The sequence below is a fragment of the Petaurus breviceps genome, unplaced genomic scaffold (genome assembly GCF_028583685.1).
Source record: "Petaurus breviceps papuanus isolate PSGF00001 unplaced genomic scaffold, PetGlider_PUasm1.0 90845, whole genome shotgun sequence".
Classification (NCBI taxonomy): Eukaryota; Metazoa; Chordata; class Mammalia; order Diprotodontia; family Petauridae; genus Petaurus; species Petaurus breviceps.
The window spans coordinates 22,502,116-22,515,624 of NW_027187359.1; the positions used below are offsets into that span (position 1 = coordinate 22,502,116).

Sequence of the window (13,509 nt, forward strand, 5' to 3'; positions counted from 1 at the left end):
TAACTTGCTCAAGGTTACACGGCCAGTTATTTCTGGGTGTGGTGCTGAGTGTCTGAGCCCGGGATTTGATCTCCAGGTCGTCCCAACACTGGAGCCGGTACTCTTACTCGCTGAGCCACTTGGCCGCCCCTTCTAGATTCAAATCTTACCACTAATGTTTACTACTTGTGTAAATTTGAGAAAGTCACTTAACTTCCCTTGGCCTTAATTTCCTTAGATTGTATCTGAATCCCCTTCCAGTTCTGGAGCTATGATTCCTATGACCCTATGGTCCAGGGGACCCCTTTATAATGGAAAGACTTTGTTTTGACCTAGCCTAGATACCAGTATCCCACTGCTGGTAACAGAAGAGGATTTCTTTTGTAAGGGAGTTTACATTGTATTGTGTTTCTAGGGTCCAGGTAGCCTCCTTTGGGGGCTTAGGGTCTCCTCACGTAGTCTTTGACTCCTTGTTGTGCTAGAGCTGGTCTTCCTCTCAGGTACACCCTGGGAGGGAGTTTGGGATAGCAGGCCTGACTTCTCCTCTGTAGTCAGTCTGCTTTAAGCTGGACCATCTAGGAGAACTTTGGAAAGCTCCAGAGGAAAGCAACTGTTTCTTCATCTGGGGGGAATATTGCTCTGATTTTCCCAATATTAGGGAGACAGTTTGGCTTTCAAGTTTCATTTCTTGCCAGCTATAAGAGAACAATGAATTGTTCAAATTATTTGGGAACATCAAGGAATTTACAAGTTCAGTTGGCATCCCTCCCCAACTTTAAGGTCAAAGATGTTGTATTCTATGATTGTGTTGTCTATGTAGGTGATTCATGAGCTGTGAGCAAAACTGGGAGATTCTGGTATCTGGGCGCATTTTTCTTGGCCTTGGGTGACTCAGGATTGTGCTTTGGGGTTGTTGCTTTGGCATTCCCACACTGGCACCATCACATGGGATTTTCCTCAGCATTTAGCCCCTGAAGATATTTCTCTACTCTATTTCTAGCTTTCTTTTTCAGGGTCAGTGTTCCTCTGGCACCACCTCTGAGCCCTTATCTTCTAAAATATCTCGTTTTTAAAATCTCTTACCTTTTCTTTAGGGCCCAGCTCAAATGTCACCTTCATTCAATTATCTTCGACTGCCACCTGTACCCCTAACCAGCAGTATTCTCTCTGTCTCTGAGTTGTCATGAAATTGATTACCTCTTCCTGCCCTACCAGTGTTTTAACATATCACTCCTCGTCGTGTACTTTCCATTCCCGTGATACTAGTCTTCTTGCATTTCTTCCTACATGAAACTGCTTAGTCCATGTCTTTCCCTGTGCCTTAAGTGCTTTCCCACCTCATCTCTGCCTCTTGGCTTCCTTTAAGCCTCAACTAAAATCTCATCTTCAGCAAGAAGCCTTTCCCATTTCCCCTCAATGCTAATGCCTTCCCTTTGAGATTTCCTTCAGTTTATCCTGTGCATGTGTATTCTGTATGTAGTTTTTTGCATGTCTCCTCCATTAGACTGTGAATTCCTTGGGAACAGGAACCATTTGCACCTCTCTTTGTATGCCTAGCCCTTAGCACAGTGCCTGGCTGTAGCAGGTGTTGCTTATTGTTGTTCACCCTTCCTTCTCAAAGAAGACCAGTGGCATCACAAGGATGATGTCTTGACTTGTTCATAAATTGGATTTAAATGAGGCAGAGCTGGGCAAAGTCATCATCCTCAACCTCTCCTCTACAGTCATCAAAGTCCAGTGGTAAGACGAAAGTCAAGAGGACTGGTAATGGCTCAGGATGCAGGGGGTGACCTTGGTCTTTCTAAATTAAGATCTTTGCCAGGTTTCAGTTTGTCTCAAGCCACACGCATTCAGTGACTAAGACCCTAGCCCTTGGTAGGTGTTTAGTAGATTATTGTTGACTTGATTTGACTGGATCAGGAAGAACAGGGCCTTGTAGTAATAGTCTCAGTCAATAGTGGGATCATAAGAATTTGATGAAAAGCTTTTGTAGGCTGTCAAGTAGTACACAAATACACACCTCTTATCTTGTGATTTCAGTGGCTTGAGGAGCCCTCACTGAGGGACCCTTTCTACTGTTGCAGATCTGCTCCTGTCCTGCCCTGCAGTCTAAGAGAGCTGCCCATGACATTAGGACATTAAGTGACTTTCTTGTGCTGTAGAATTAAAAAAAATACTTGAGTTCTTTCATCTTAGTTGTCTTCTAATTGACTCAGAAATCTAAGTCAAGAAATTTGTGTTTCTGGAATAATATCCCTACTGTCTTATTTTTATGGGTCTCTATATTCTGAGAGTTTGAATAGGGGAGGGATCTGGTCAGACCTCTGCTGTTGCATGTGGTTTGAAGTATGTAGAGACTTGAGACAGAGAGAACAATCAAGGAGACTATTGTAAAAGTCCAGGCAGGAGTTGTTATGAGGGCCTGAACTGGAGTGATGGCTTTGTTAGTGGAGAGAGGATATGTTACTACATTTCTTCTGTTCCAAACGTGATTGTAAATTGGGAGCCCTCACTTTTTCTCCACCCAGAAACAAAAATGAATAATTTAGTGTTGCATTGGGGGCAGGTGTTTTCTGAGGAAATGACAATATTTTGTTAACAGTTCATTTCATGGGGGCAGCTGATTGAGTTGGAAACTAGGAAAGACAGGTTCAGGAAAAGAAGAGTGCTCAGATCTTAAGGCCTATAAAAACTCACCCTGAAATGGGAGAAACAAAGGGGTTTGGGAGCAGCTGCTTCATGCCTTGCAGCTGTTTTCAGGTAGAGTGTGGTAAGGAATCCCAATGGAAAGTGGAGGAATAAGGTGCCAGGAGGAGGACAGATGTCTTATTGGTTAATGAGGCAGTGTGGGATGATCAGTGGACTAGAGTTAGGGGAACCTGGGTTTGAAGCCTGCCTCAGGCACTTACATAAGTTGTGTGACCTTGGGTAAATCGCTTACTCTCTTAGCCTCAGTATCTTCATCCATAACACGGTTAATTAATACCATCTATCTCACATGAGTTTTGAGGAGCAAATGTGATAAAATATATGTATTTAAGGTGTTTTGAAAATTTTTAAAGCTATAATCTTTATGTGATGCTAGAATTTTATGATTTCCTTCCTGTTTCTGTTTGTTACGATATGATTTATTTCTTGAAGAGCGAAGACAGATTGAATTGGGTTCCAGTGTTTTGTTATCCAGATCACCTCCTTCCCCTCCTCCCAACAGATTGACCTGGTGTTAGGTACCCCTGTGGGAAATATTTTAGCTATTTGAGTTTTAAAAGATTTATACTTTATCTCAAAGTCTCCAGATATGTTTGATGGTAAAACAATAGCGCCTTAACCTTGGTTGTTCCTTAGCCAGCCAGAAGGAAAGGCCAACTCAAATGACCCCCTTTAGTTTGAAGTTATGTTCTTTCATTCCATAGCTGCAGTTGGGTCATGTTGTCAGAAGTGCAGAGAAAAGAATAAATGGATATGCAATAATGAACCAAGGAGAAAAATAATTGTGATTTTTAAAAAGCTGAATACTGGTAGGTAAAATGTGATTGGCATTAAAATATGCCTGCTGACAAGGGAAAAAATTCCACATTATCTGAAGAATAGAGGCAAAAGACTCCGTCCTCTTTTTCTCCTTGGTGTATGTTAGGAACAGATGTGACTTTTTCATGTGAGATTTAGAGAAAGGCTGGGGCTCTGGACAGAAGTGACTGGCTGGTAACCTCTTCTGCTCCCCCTGCCCCAACCTCCCATTTGCTAACAAACTTAATATATATGCCAGAAGGGTGACACTGTCTGGCATCCAGTGCTGTCTCAGGCTGCATTTGGAGAGGCAAAGAATCTAGAACGAAGGAAATTATGGGGCTGCTCTGTCCTGTCAGACTTTGGGCAACACATTTTGCTGGAGAACATTCAGAGGAGGGTGGTCAGGACGTTGAGGAATCTTACCATGATGTAATGGAGATACGTCTACCTGTTTGACCCTGAGCAAGTCATGTAACTTCCCTATGTCTCAGTTTCCTAAAGTGTAACAATGTATGGTTTAGACTAGATGGGAGTACTTAGAGTGCTGGATCTGGAGTCAGGAAGACCTGAGTTTGAATCAGGTTTTAGCTACTAGCTAGCTGTGTGACCCTGTGACTTAACCTGTCCACCTCAGTTTTCTCATCTGCAAAGTGGGGAGAATTTTAGCATCTACTTCCTAGAATTGTGGGGGGGGGGGGCAGATGAGATAATATTTGTAAAGTGCTTTGCAAGCCTTAAAGCACTATGTAAATGTGAAACTATTAACATAATTGTTATTATATAGCCTATAAAGTCCCTTCTGGCTCTAAATCTGTGATGCCATTTTGGGTTACAAGTTATTTATAAATAAAGAAATAGCATTTTCGGGCTAATTTAGCCTCCTTACTGTATCATTCTTATCTCTTTAAGTTATGGCAACCAGGACTGGGGTGTCCCTAAATTGTGTGAAGGGAATCTGCTGTGATTTGGACCGAAGACATGTGCTCTATAAAATTTGCCCTCTTCAATATTTCCAATATTCTGTGATCCTTGCCCCCATAAGACAAGCCAAATTAGGTCTTCACATAACCACTATGTTTAAGCCTTCTCAGCAAAGGAAAAATCAGTCCATAAACTTTCACCGAGTAACCATTGTGTGATGGGCACAGTCAGTAATGCAAGAAGACACAGAGTATGGTCCCTGCTTTCAGGATCAGGTGAGATAATATTTGCAAGGTGCTTATTAGCATAGTGCTCCATTAGTCACTGTCAATAGGAATAGGAAAGAAAACAGGCAAAAGGAAGGCTGGGAGCCTACCCATAGCTAATCCAGTTATGTTCCTTCAGAAAAGCTCCAGCCTTGTAAGGATGAAACTTCCAAGGAAAGCAGATTTATTAACACCTACAAGAAGACAGGGATCAAGATGGCTCTAGCAGATAGTATAGTGATAGAGATCTGAAAGGCAGAGAGAACTCATATGGGTTAAAATGGGACAAGGGGAAAGATCCAGTAGGCACAGTTTGGGCCATTATAGATCACAAGAATCACAAGAGAGAACTCATATGGGTTAAAATAGGAGAAGGGGAAAGATCCAGTAGGTACAATTTGGGCCATTATAGATCACAAGCTATACCTGGAGTTGGCGGAATGAACCTGAGCCCCAAATGCAATAGTACTGTGCTACTGTAGAAGTCACGTGAGGAGTTATTGGGAAAATACCAGCATGGACTGGAGGCAAGAGACAAAGAGATGAAGATAGCTGTCTGCAAGTATTTGAACGGCTGTTACATAGAAGTTGGATTAGACTCATTCTTCTTGGCCTTAAAGGAGGGAACTAGGAGCATTGGGTAGACATTACAGAGGAAGATATTGGGAAAAATTTGAGGATTAAAAAACATGTAAAAATAGAATTCAGCTCCTTGGACAGGTTAGTGACTTCCTCTTCATGAAAGGTTATTAAGCAAAGCTAGATAACCACTTATCAGAGATACCTTATAAGGGTTCTTGTCTAGTCATGAGACGAGATAGTCCTAAAGTTTCTTCCAAATCTGAGATGCTGTGGTTATAAGAACCAGATCCAGGACATACCCAAAGTACTGTGTTCAGTTCTGGATAACATACTGGGGAGGGGGGGGACTATTCAAAAATTGGAACTCATTTCCAGAGAAGGTTAACTACAGCTAAAAACAACGTCACACAAAGAATGATTGAAGTAACCAAAACAGTTTGTCCATAAAAAGGTGGAAGGATGGAGAATGGTTAGGAGGCAAGAGACAGGGACAAAACATACTAGAGTCAGTTTTGAAGCCCTGGAATTGATCAGGTCCTCACCTTGTAGGTAAGTACATCCCATTCAGTCCAGGGCATCTGCTGAAATAAGCCATATTCTCACCTATAAGGCAGCAGCTGCAAGGAAATAGCCCTGTTTCTCAGAGTTTCTGTATATTCACCCTACATTACTTGAGCAGCAATTACTTTTACAAAAAGGAGGCAATGCTAAATGGCACAGTGGACAGAGAGCCAGGCCTGTAGTTAGGAAGACTCAACTTCCTCAGTTCAAATCTGGCCTCGGACATGTACTAGCTACATGACCCTGGGCAAGTCACTTAACCCTGTTCACCTCAGTTTTATTCACTCCAATATCTTTGCCAAGAAAGCCCCAAATGAGGTCATGAAGAGTAGGACACAACTGAACAAAAATCTACAAAAACAAGTCAGTTCCCACCACCATTGCCTCTTCCCTTGTTCAGTAAGGGGCTATGGGGTGACAGGCACACTAATACAACATTGGTAGAGCTGTGAAATGGTTCGACTGTCTTGGATATCACATTTCATCTTTAGAATGTAAAATAAATTCCCTGAAGTTTGGGACATTTGACTTTGTTTTTGTATATCCAGGGGACCAGAGCAGGCATATAATAAATGTTTGTTGATTAAAGGACCCACATCCCATGTAACTGAGCACCTAGCCATCTGTCCTTTCAGTTGGTTTTTCTTGACCCTTTTTCTTTGTTATGAGAGAGAGTTTGCTGTGGGGGGACATTAAGGGAGTATTAAAAATGACTAATATTTTTTTAAAAGGTACCAATAAAACTTTTAAAAAGAAGGAAAAAAGTATCCCAAGAGGAGGGAGAGTCTTACCTAGAAAGCACAAGTTTGCTCTACCTTAATGGAGTGAATTCAGAGTCTTATCTAGGGTTGTGCCCATCTATCCTCCAAATAGTCCAGGACCAGCGGTGGAACAGGATGAGGACATAAGAGTGCTTGGTCCAAAAACAAGGACAGAGTTACAAAACTAAGGCAGATAGTTATCCGAAGCATTAATATAAGGAAGGAAGTTACGAAGACGTGTCAAATCCAGAGTCAACACTATGGCCCACGACACTCCTGAGCACTTCCTCAACCAGATTAAAATCCAATTGGGAAAGTATTTGACAAAAATGAATAAAAATTAAGCAAAACACAGATAACAATACATTTAAAAATTAAGTTAATATATAGCTGCAGGGATCCTTGTGTACAGATTAGTAGACTCCGTTTCTTTGAGTTTGAGATTACTGCTCTAGAGGACAGAGCTAGAATCAATGGGTAAAAATTACACGGAGGTAGATTTGTGCTTAGCAGAAAGAAAAATTGTTTTTAAAATCTCAGTTGTCCAAAAGGAGAAGAATAAAAATGGTCCCCTTCGTGAAATAGTGAATGCTACGTTGTCAGCGATATCAGCACTGAAACTGGACGAGCTCTTCTCAGAGATACTACCAGAGGGAATCCCTAGCCAATAAGTGGTTAAGTGAAATGTCCTGTGAGCTCCCTCTTCTATGAGGTCCAGCTCTGAGGTCTTACAGCTCTAGGGAGAAAGCCTACATGAAAGCCCAGGGCAGCCTGGGGTAGAAGCCAGCAGGAAGCCTAGACAGTGAGGATTACAGGATCCTAGGATTTAAAGCAGAAAGAGACCCTTCAGAACATCTTATCCTCCTCATTTTTCAGATGAGTAAATTAAGTCCCAAAGACATGAAGGGTCCAAGCTCATCACAGAAGTAGTAACAGAACCAAGAATCAAACTCAGGTCTCCTCACTCCAAATTCAGTGCCCTCTTGACTGTACATCAAAGGTAATATAGTGAATAGTTAGAACCTTAATGATTAATCTTAGTCTCAAAGATAAGACTCCTTTTGATAGGGAGTAAGGGATGATGGGTATAGATAGGATGCTAATACATTATCTGTTTTATTTAACTATTTTTCTTTGTTATAAGGGAGGGGCTCATGGTGAGGGAGCTATGTATTCAGAAATACTGTAATGGAAAAAACAAAAAGTATTGATAAAGATTAATTTAACTTTTTTTTTTAAAGAACCTTAAATGGGACCATGTCTTTTCATTGCAGTTAATCTGAGCTTAGCTGTTTTTATTGATATTTTCATATAGATCATTATGGTCATCATATGTATTGTTCTCTTGGTTTTGGTTTCTTTGCTTTGTTTATACCTAGTAACTGATAGAGCTATGCTAGGGCACATATCCACTTCAAGAAGTCAATGATAGAAAGGTCCCATATATAACCTGTTTTCCTTGGAGTATTCTTAGTGGTGACAAAATTGGAAACAAAGCAATTTTACATGAGTTGGGAAATGGCTGAACATACTGTGGTATATTAATGTGAAGGAACAGTATTTACCATAAGAAATGACAATGCCACTACTATGCTAATATGACACACAAGGTCCTACAGATAGTTGGAGATGTAGGTCAGGAAGTCAAGTGAGAGATTCTGGCTAGAGACAGTTACATTAAGTTAATATTTGAATCCCTGGGGCCAAATCAGAACACTAAAGGAAAACATGAATCAAGAAACAAGGTCCAGGTGAAAGATTTGGGAGCTACCACACATAGGGATCATGAAAAAGATGATGAACCATCAAAGGAAGACGGAGACATAGCGGTCAGGTAGGAGAACCATGTAATGCCCTGAAATCTGGGGGAGATAAGAGATGATCAAGAAGGATCAAGTGTTCAAGTGTTATGCTATGAATCCTAGAAGAAAAGACCTGAGAATAGGTAATTGACTTTGACAATGAAGAGATCACTGGTCATCATAGAGAGAGTGGTTCTCCATAGAGTGGTAGACTCTGGAGCTAAGATGAATGTGTGGTAAGGAAATTGAAAAAGTGAATGGTAGGTACTTGGTGAAAGTTTCTTGACTGATTTTTCCCTTGTGGAGAAGGCTCAAATACAGTGGTTATGTAAAGACTTAACTTGACTGTCAGTCAGTGTCAGTAGTGAAATATTGTCCTTGGAGATGGGGACTGGGAAGCTTACAAAGGTACTTTCCTCTGTTTCTTTTCAGTATCAGCTTCAGAGAACTGAAGACCATTCTTCCTTTAGTAAACTTCAAAGTTAGCAGCGCCAAGTTCCTGAAGGACAAATTCCTGGTGAGTTATGGAGCTGCCTTTCCAATTTGCTGAACTTGAGGGGAATACTTTGCCTGGGGTGACCCTCCTACTCCTGCTTCCAGAGAACTTGGCTAAGCACTCACTCAAAATGTTTGTGAAGCAAAATAAAAGGCTTCTTTAGCTCTTGATTTATTATCTTTCTGCCCTGAAGTGCCTCAGAGAAACTTCAGAGGTGGGTAATTTGCTTTGTGGGCAGTGGTCACTGGACTGCTTTGACCTGGACTTCTCAGACAGGGCCTATTTCCCCCTTTCCTGGTCTATTATGGCCAGCATTCTGGTCCTGATTTGCTTTAGCCTTTGCAAAAACATTCTTTTGAAAGCAATGAAATAATGAAGAAAGCATTACTATACCTGTGCAGCCATGAGGGGCATGCAGCCAGTGAGACTGAGCTTTCTTATCTAATTCTTCAAAGTGCCAGCGTCAGAGCTGATCTCAATGGACATTTATTTTTAGCAACATGAGCTCAGCCATGGAGGTTCTGTCACACATAAGAGCAACCGAGTAGCCTTCTAACTGGTATCCCTGCAGCCACTCTCTCCTCTCTGAAGCCCATCCTTTACTCAGTTGCCTAACTGATGTTCTTAAAACACAGATCTGCCCATATCGTTCCTGTGCTTGGGAATCTTCAGTGTCTCTCTATTGCTGATAGGATAAAATACAAACTTCTCTCCTTTTGGCATTGAAAACCCTGTATAATTTGACTCCTGACACTCTTTCTAGGTGATTACACAACACTAATTCTCATGTCAGACACTCTGCTGGCCAGCAAACTGGCCTACTGTTGTTTCCCATACATGATATTGCATTTTCCATGTCCATGATTTTGTCCTATTTCCTCTGCTTGGAATGCTGCCCCCTCCCTATTCTCTTTTTGAGGTTTGTCTCAAATGCTACCTCCTGTAAGAGGCCCTTCCTAATTTTCATTCTCCTTTCATAAAAACTATTTTGTATTTACGTCAAATATGTTTAGTATTTACTTCTCTGTGCTCATGTTTTCTCTTCACCCTAGCAGAACATGAACTCATTGTGGGTAGGGACTGTTTCATTTGTCTTTATATCCCCAGTGTCTACTGTAGTGCCTGGCATTTAGTAGATGTCTAATCAATACATGATAATTGAATTAAATTCGAGTTGATCAAAGGACTCCAGGAACAATTTCCTCTCTCAGGCAGGAGAGATGTACCTCCTCATAACTGATGTCTGCAGCCTTCTAAGCTGTAGGCCCTGGAGAGGCCAAGCCATGAGTATAGCCCCTCCCCAGATTCTTCCCCCAGGAGCAGTTGTCAGCTTCTCTCCTGCCCATTAATGCTAGGGGAAGGTCCAGCACTGGCATGCTGGTTGGGTGTGACTATAGTCACTGACACACTGTAAGCTAAGCTTTGCTGTCAGGGTACAGGGGAGTTGTGTTTGAGGTGGGATCTGGACTAATGGCTTCTATTGTTCTTCTTTCACAGGAAATAGGTGCCTACAAGGATGAACTCAGCTTTGAACAGTTTCACTTATTCTACAAAAAGATGATGTTTGAGCAACAGAAATCAGTAAGAACAGCCATTATCGGAATGATCACGTTATGTTTTCTCTTAATTCTCATTTTAAATTATCTGGGTTGGTTTTTTTTTTCATCCTTTTTGTTTGAAGGCATGGAGTGAGGACTGCCTGAGTTGGGGCAGGGTTGGTCTGGGCTAGGCGCTGCAGATAGAGGTTGAACAAAGAGAGTCAGGTGACCTGAGGCTCCTTTGTGCACTTGGTGAAACTTTATTTCCCCAGGCTGATGATGGGGTATTAGCATTGTGCTGCTAGTCAATAATGTGAGGTGCAGGCCTGTTGGACTTAGTAAAAGGATGATGGACATTGTTTGTAAAAATAGTAGTTGGTTCTGTTTAAGAAAATTTATGTGTATGTGTGTGTATGCACATGTGATATATGTTATGTAGACAGATATACAGCTAGACATGTGTTTACAGGAGAGGTTACGTGGCCTAATGGTTAGAGGGCTTGCTTTGGAATCAGTCCTTCCTTGGCCATATAAGGGCTCTGTTTGACCAAGGCTAAATCACTTCTTTTTTTTTTGCCTTTTTTGGAATGCTGGTGGTAGAGGATGGGTTTAGAAGTAACAGTAGGGAACAAGGAGAATGCTGACTCTCCCACCTCAACCAGTGAGTTGAGGGATAATGAGAGTACTGCTGGAAAGGGAGGCCAGACAGACTGGGTCATCTGGAGAAAACCAGGTCTCAGTGAGAGTCAGAAGATGAAAGGAAAGGATTTAACATGAAAGCTAGTTTGTTACATATGGAACAAGTATTCTAGAGAGCACAGTGGAAGGCGTGGATAGAGTAGAGGCTCTTTTTTGTGTCCTTTGGCAGTCAGTCTGGAAAAGCCTATGGACCCCTTCTCAGAATAATAATTTTTAAGTGTATAAAACAAAATCCATAGGATTACAAAATAAGGCACTGTTAGAATACAGATATAAAAATCTACCTATAGGGGCGGCTAGGTGGCACAGTGAGTAAGCGCCTGGCCCCAGAGTCGGGAGGACCTGGGATTGTTTCTGGCCTCAGATACTTAACACCCACACAAAAAAACTGGCTGTGTAACCTTGGGCAAGTTACTTAACCCCAACTGCTTTAAAAAAATCTATCTATATATGTATATGTATGCATATATATATATATATATATATATATATAAATATATGTACATATGATATTTATGGAACCCAGGTTAAGGACTACTGGATCACCTGGTCTTTTAAGGTCCTTAAACAATGTAAAACAGTATATAAAAAGATATATACAAGAAAAATTGGAGAGTTATCCATGTGTGACTGAGGTCCTGGTTAATGAAAAAAATGATAATTATTTATCATTGTAAATCATCAAAGTAACGCCTTAAGTGAAGCTGTTCTCTGTTCACACCCTTTGTCTGGAAAGGGACACTTGGGTTCTCTTAAGTAGGTAAATAGGCTTCTCCTAACTGTTGATAGATTTAGTTACTTAACACATTTTTCTCTCTCTCTTTTTTCTTAAAGGATAGAGTAAAAGCAAACTTAAGAATCACAGAAGGATAACCTCAGACATGATTTAGTACAGCCTGGACCTGAACTGGAGTTTGCCCTAATACAGTGGTCTCAAACTCAAATAGAAATGGGGCCGCTAAACCATACCTCAGAATCCCTGCAAACTGAATAGTGACTTAGAAAAAACCACATATTAACATTATCTACATTCTACTGTTTTTTTATTTCTTTTATTAAATATTTTTCAGTTACATTTTAATCTGATTTAGGTCATATGCTGGAGTCTGTTGGGTAGCAATAGGGCATCTTTGCCTTACAATGTCATGCCAAATGATCATCTAGTCTTTGGTTGAAGACCTGCAAAGAGGGGCTTCTCACTGCTTTCTTTTTTTAAATGTAATTTTATTTTATTATTTTTTGAATTTTATTTTTAATTTATGGAATAAAACAAGCATTTCCATAACAGTACAATAAAAAAGCAATTGTACACAAACCAGAAAATCTACCATGTATACCTTTGTATTCCTTTCAAATATACAACAAAATTATCATGTGAATTTTTTCTTCTTTTTTCTTCCCTCCCCCTCAATGGCTACCATTAGGCACAAATATATAATATAATATTTACATATATGTGTAAATATGTATTTTGATATTCTTTGCTCACCACTTTCTAAAACAGCCCATTCCACTGATGCACAGCTTGAATGGTTAAACTGCTTCTTTTTATCCTCCACTCTGACCCTTTGGGGCCAAGCAAAACAAGTCTAATATCTCAGATTGAGGGGAATCAATCCTTCAAATACTTGAATATAGATATTATGGTATTAATTGTCTTCTAGTCCCAGACATGTCTTCCCTCGTTTAAGCAGCCCTAATTCTTTCAGCTGATCCTCATATAGCATGGTTTCAGGGTCCTTCACTTCACCATCCTGGTTGCCCTCCTCTTTCCTAATGTGTCTGAGCAGGGCAGCCTAGTCCAGGTCCAGGTAATTATAGCCACAGAGGTTCTCCAGTATGGTTTCTTTAATGAGATGTAGTGAAAAGAAAAGCCTGGGTAATTAAAGTCTTCACAAAATTCAGACACCAAAATTTATCAGATAGTTTCATTCTTTCTTCCTTGTAAATATCTAACCTCAGTGTTTGCATGTCCCAGTTTCATCATGCCTATCCCTCTTCCTGTGCAGTTCCTAACAAGCAAGGAAAGGGTAATCAAGAGCTTAGTTGGCTCTGGGACCTGTCTGCCTCAACTTTTGGTGGAATGTAAGGGTGGGAGCTATCCTGAAACATCTGGGCCAGCCTTGATTTTTTTTGTCAGGGCCCCACAGGTGAGTGGATCAGAACCATAAACCCCAACATGTATTGAGTTAAAGTGTGTATGAATGTGTCAAGGAGAGATACTGAGTTTCAGTTGAATTTTGCAGAAACTAGGGGAGAGAGACAGGTTTGGCTGGGTAGTATTGGCCCTGCTTCATATCCCCAGGCTTGACTGAGCAGGTCACAGCAATGTGATTCAGGAATCTCTACATTTGAATTTCTTGGAGGTATTTCTATAATGGAATATAACAGTAA

General features: G+C 40.8%; 1 protein-coding gene across 3 annotated transcripts in view; it reads left to right on the forward strand.

Annotated features, from left to right (window-relative positions):
• PLCG2 (phospholipase C gamma 2) overlaps positions 1-13,509 on the forward strand; it is a 164,432-nt gene that overhangs the window by 72,648 nt on the left and 78,275 nt on the right. For 2 of the 3 annotated variants that reach the window (XM_069072238.1, XM_069072239.1), the window contains 2 exons: positions 8,815-8,899; positions 10,376-10,459. In XM_069072238.1, coding sequence (XP_068928339.1) covers positions 8,815-8,899; positions 10,376-10,459 — 169 coding nt within the window. Of the gene's footprint in view, positions 1-8,814; positions 8,900-10,375; positions 10,460-12,823; positions 13,266-13,509 lie in introns of those variants that run through there. The other variant, XM_069072240.1, reaches the window with a different exon arrangement.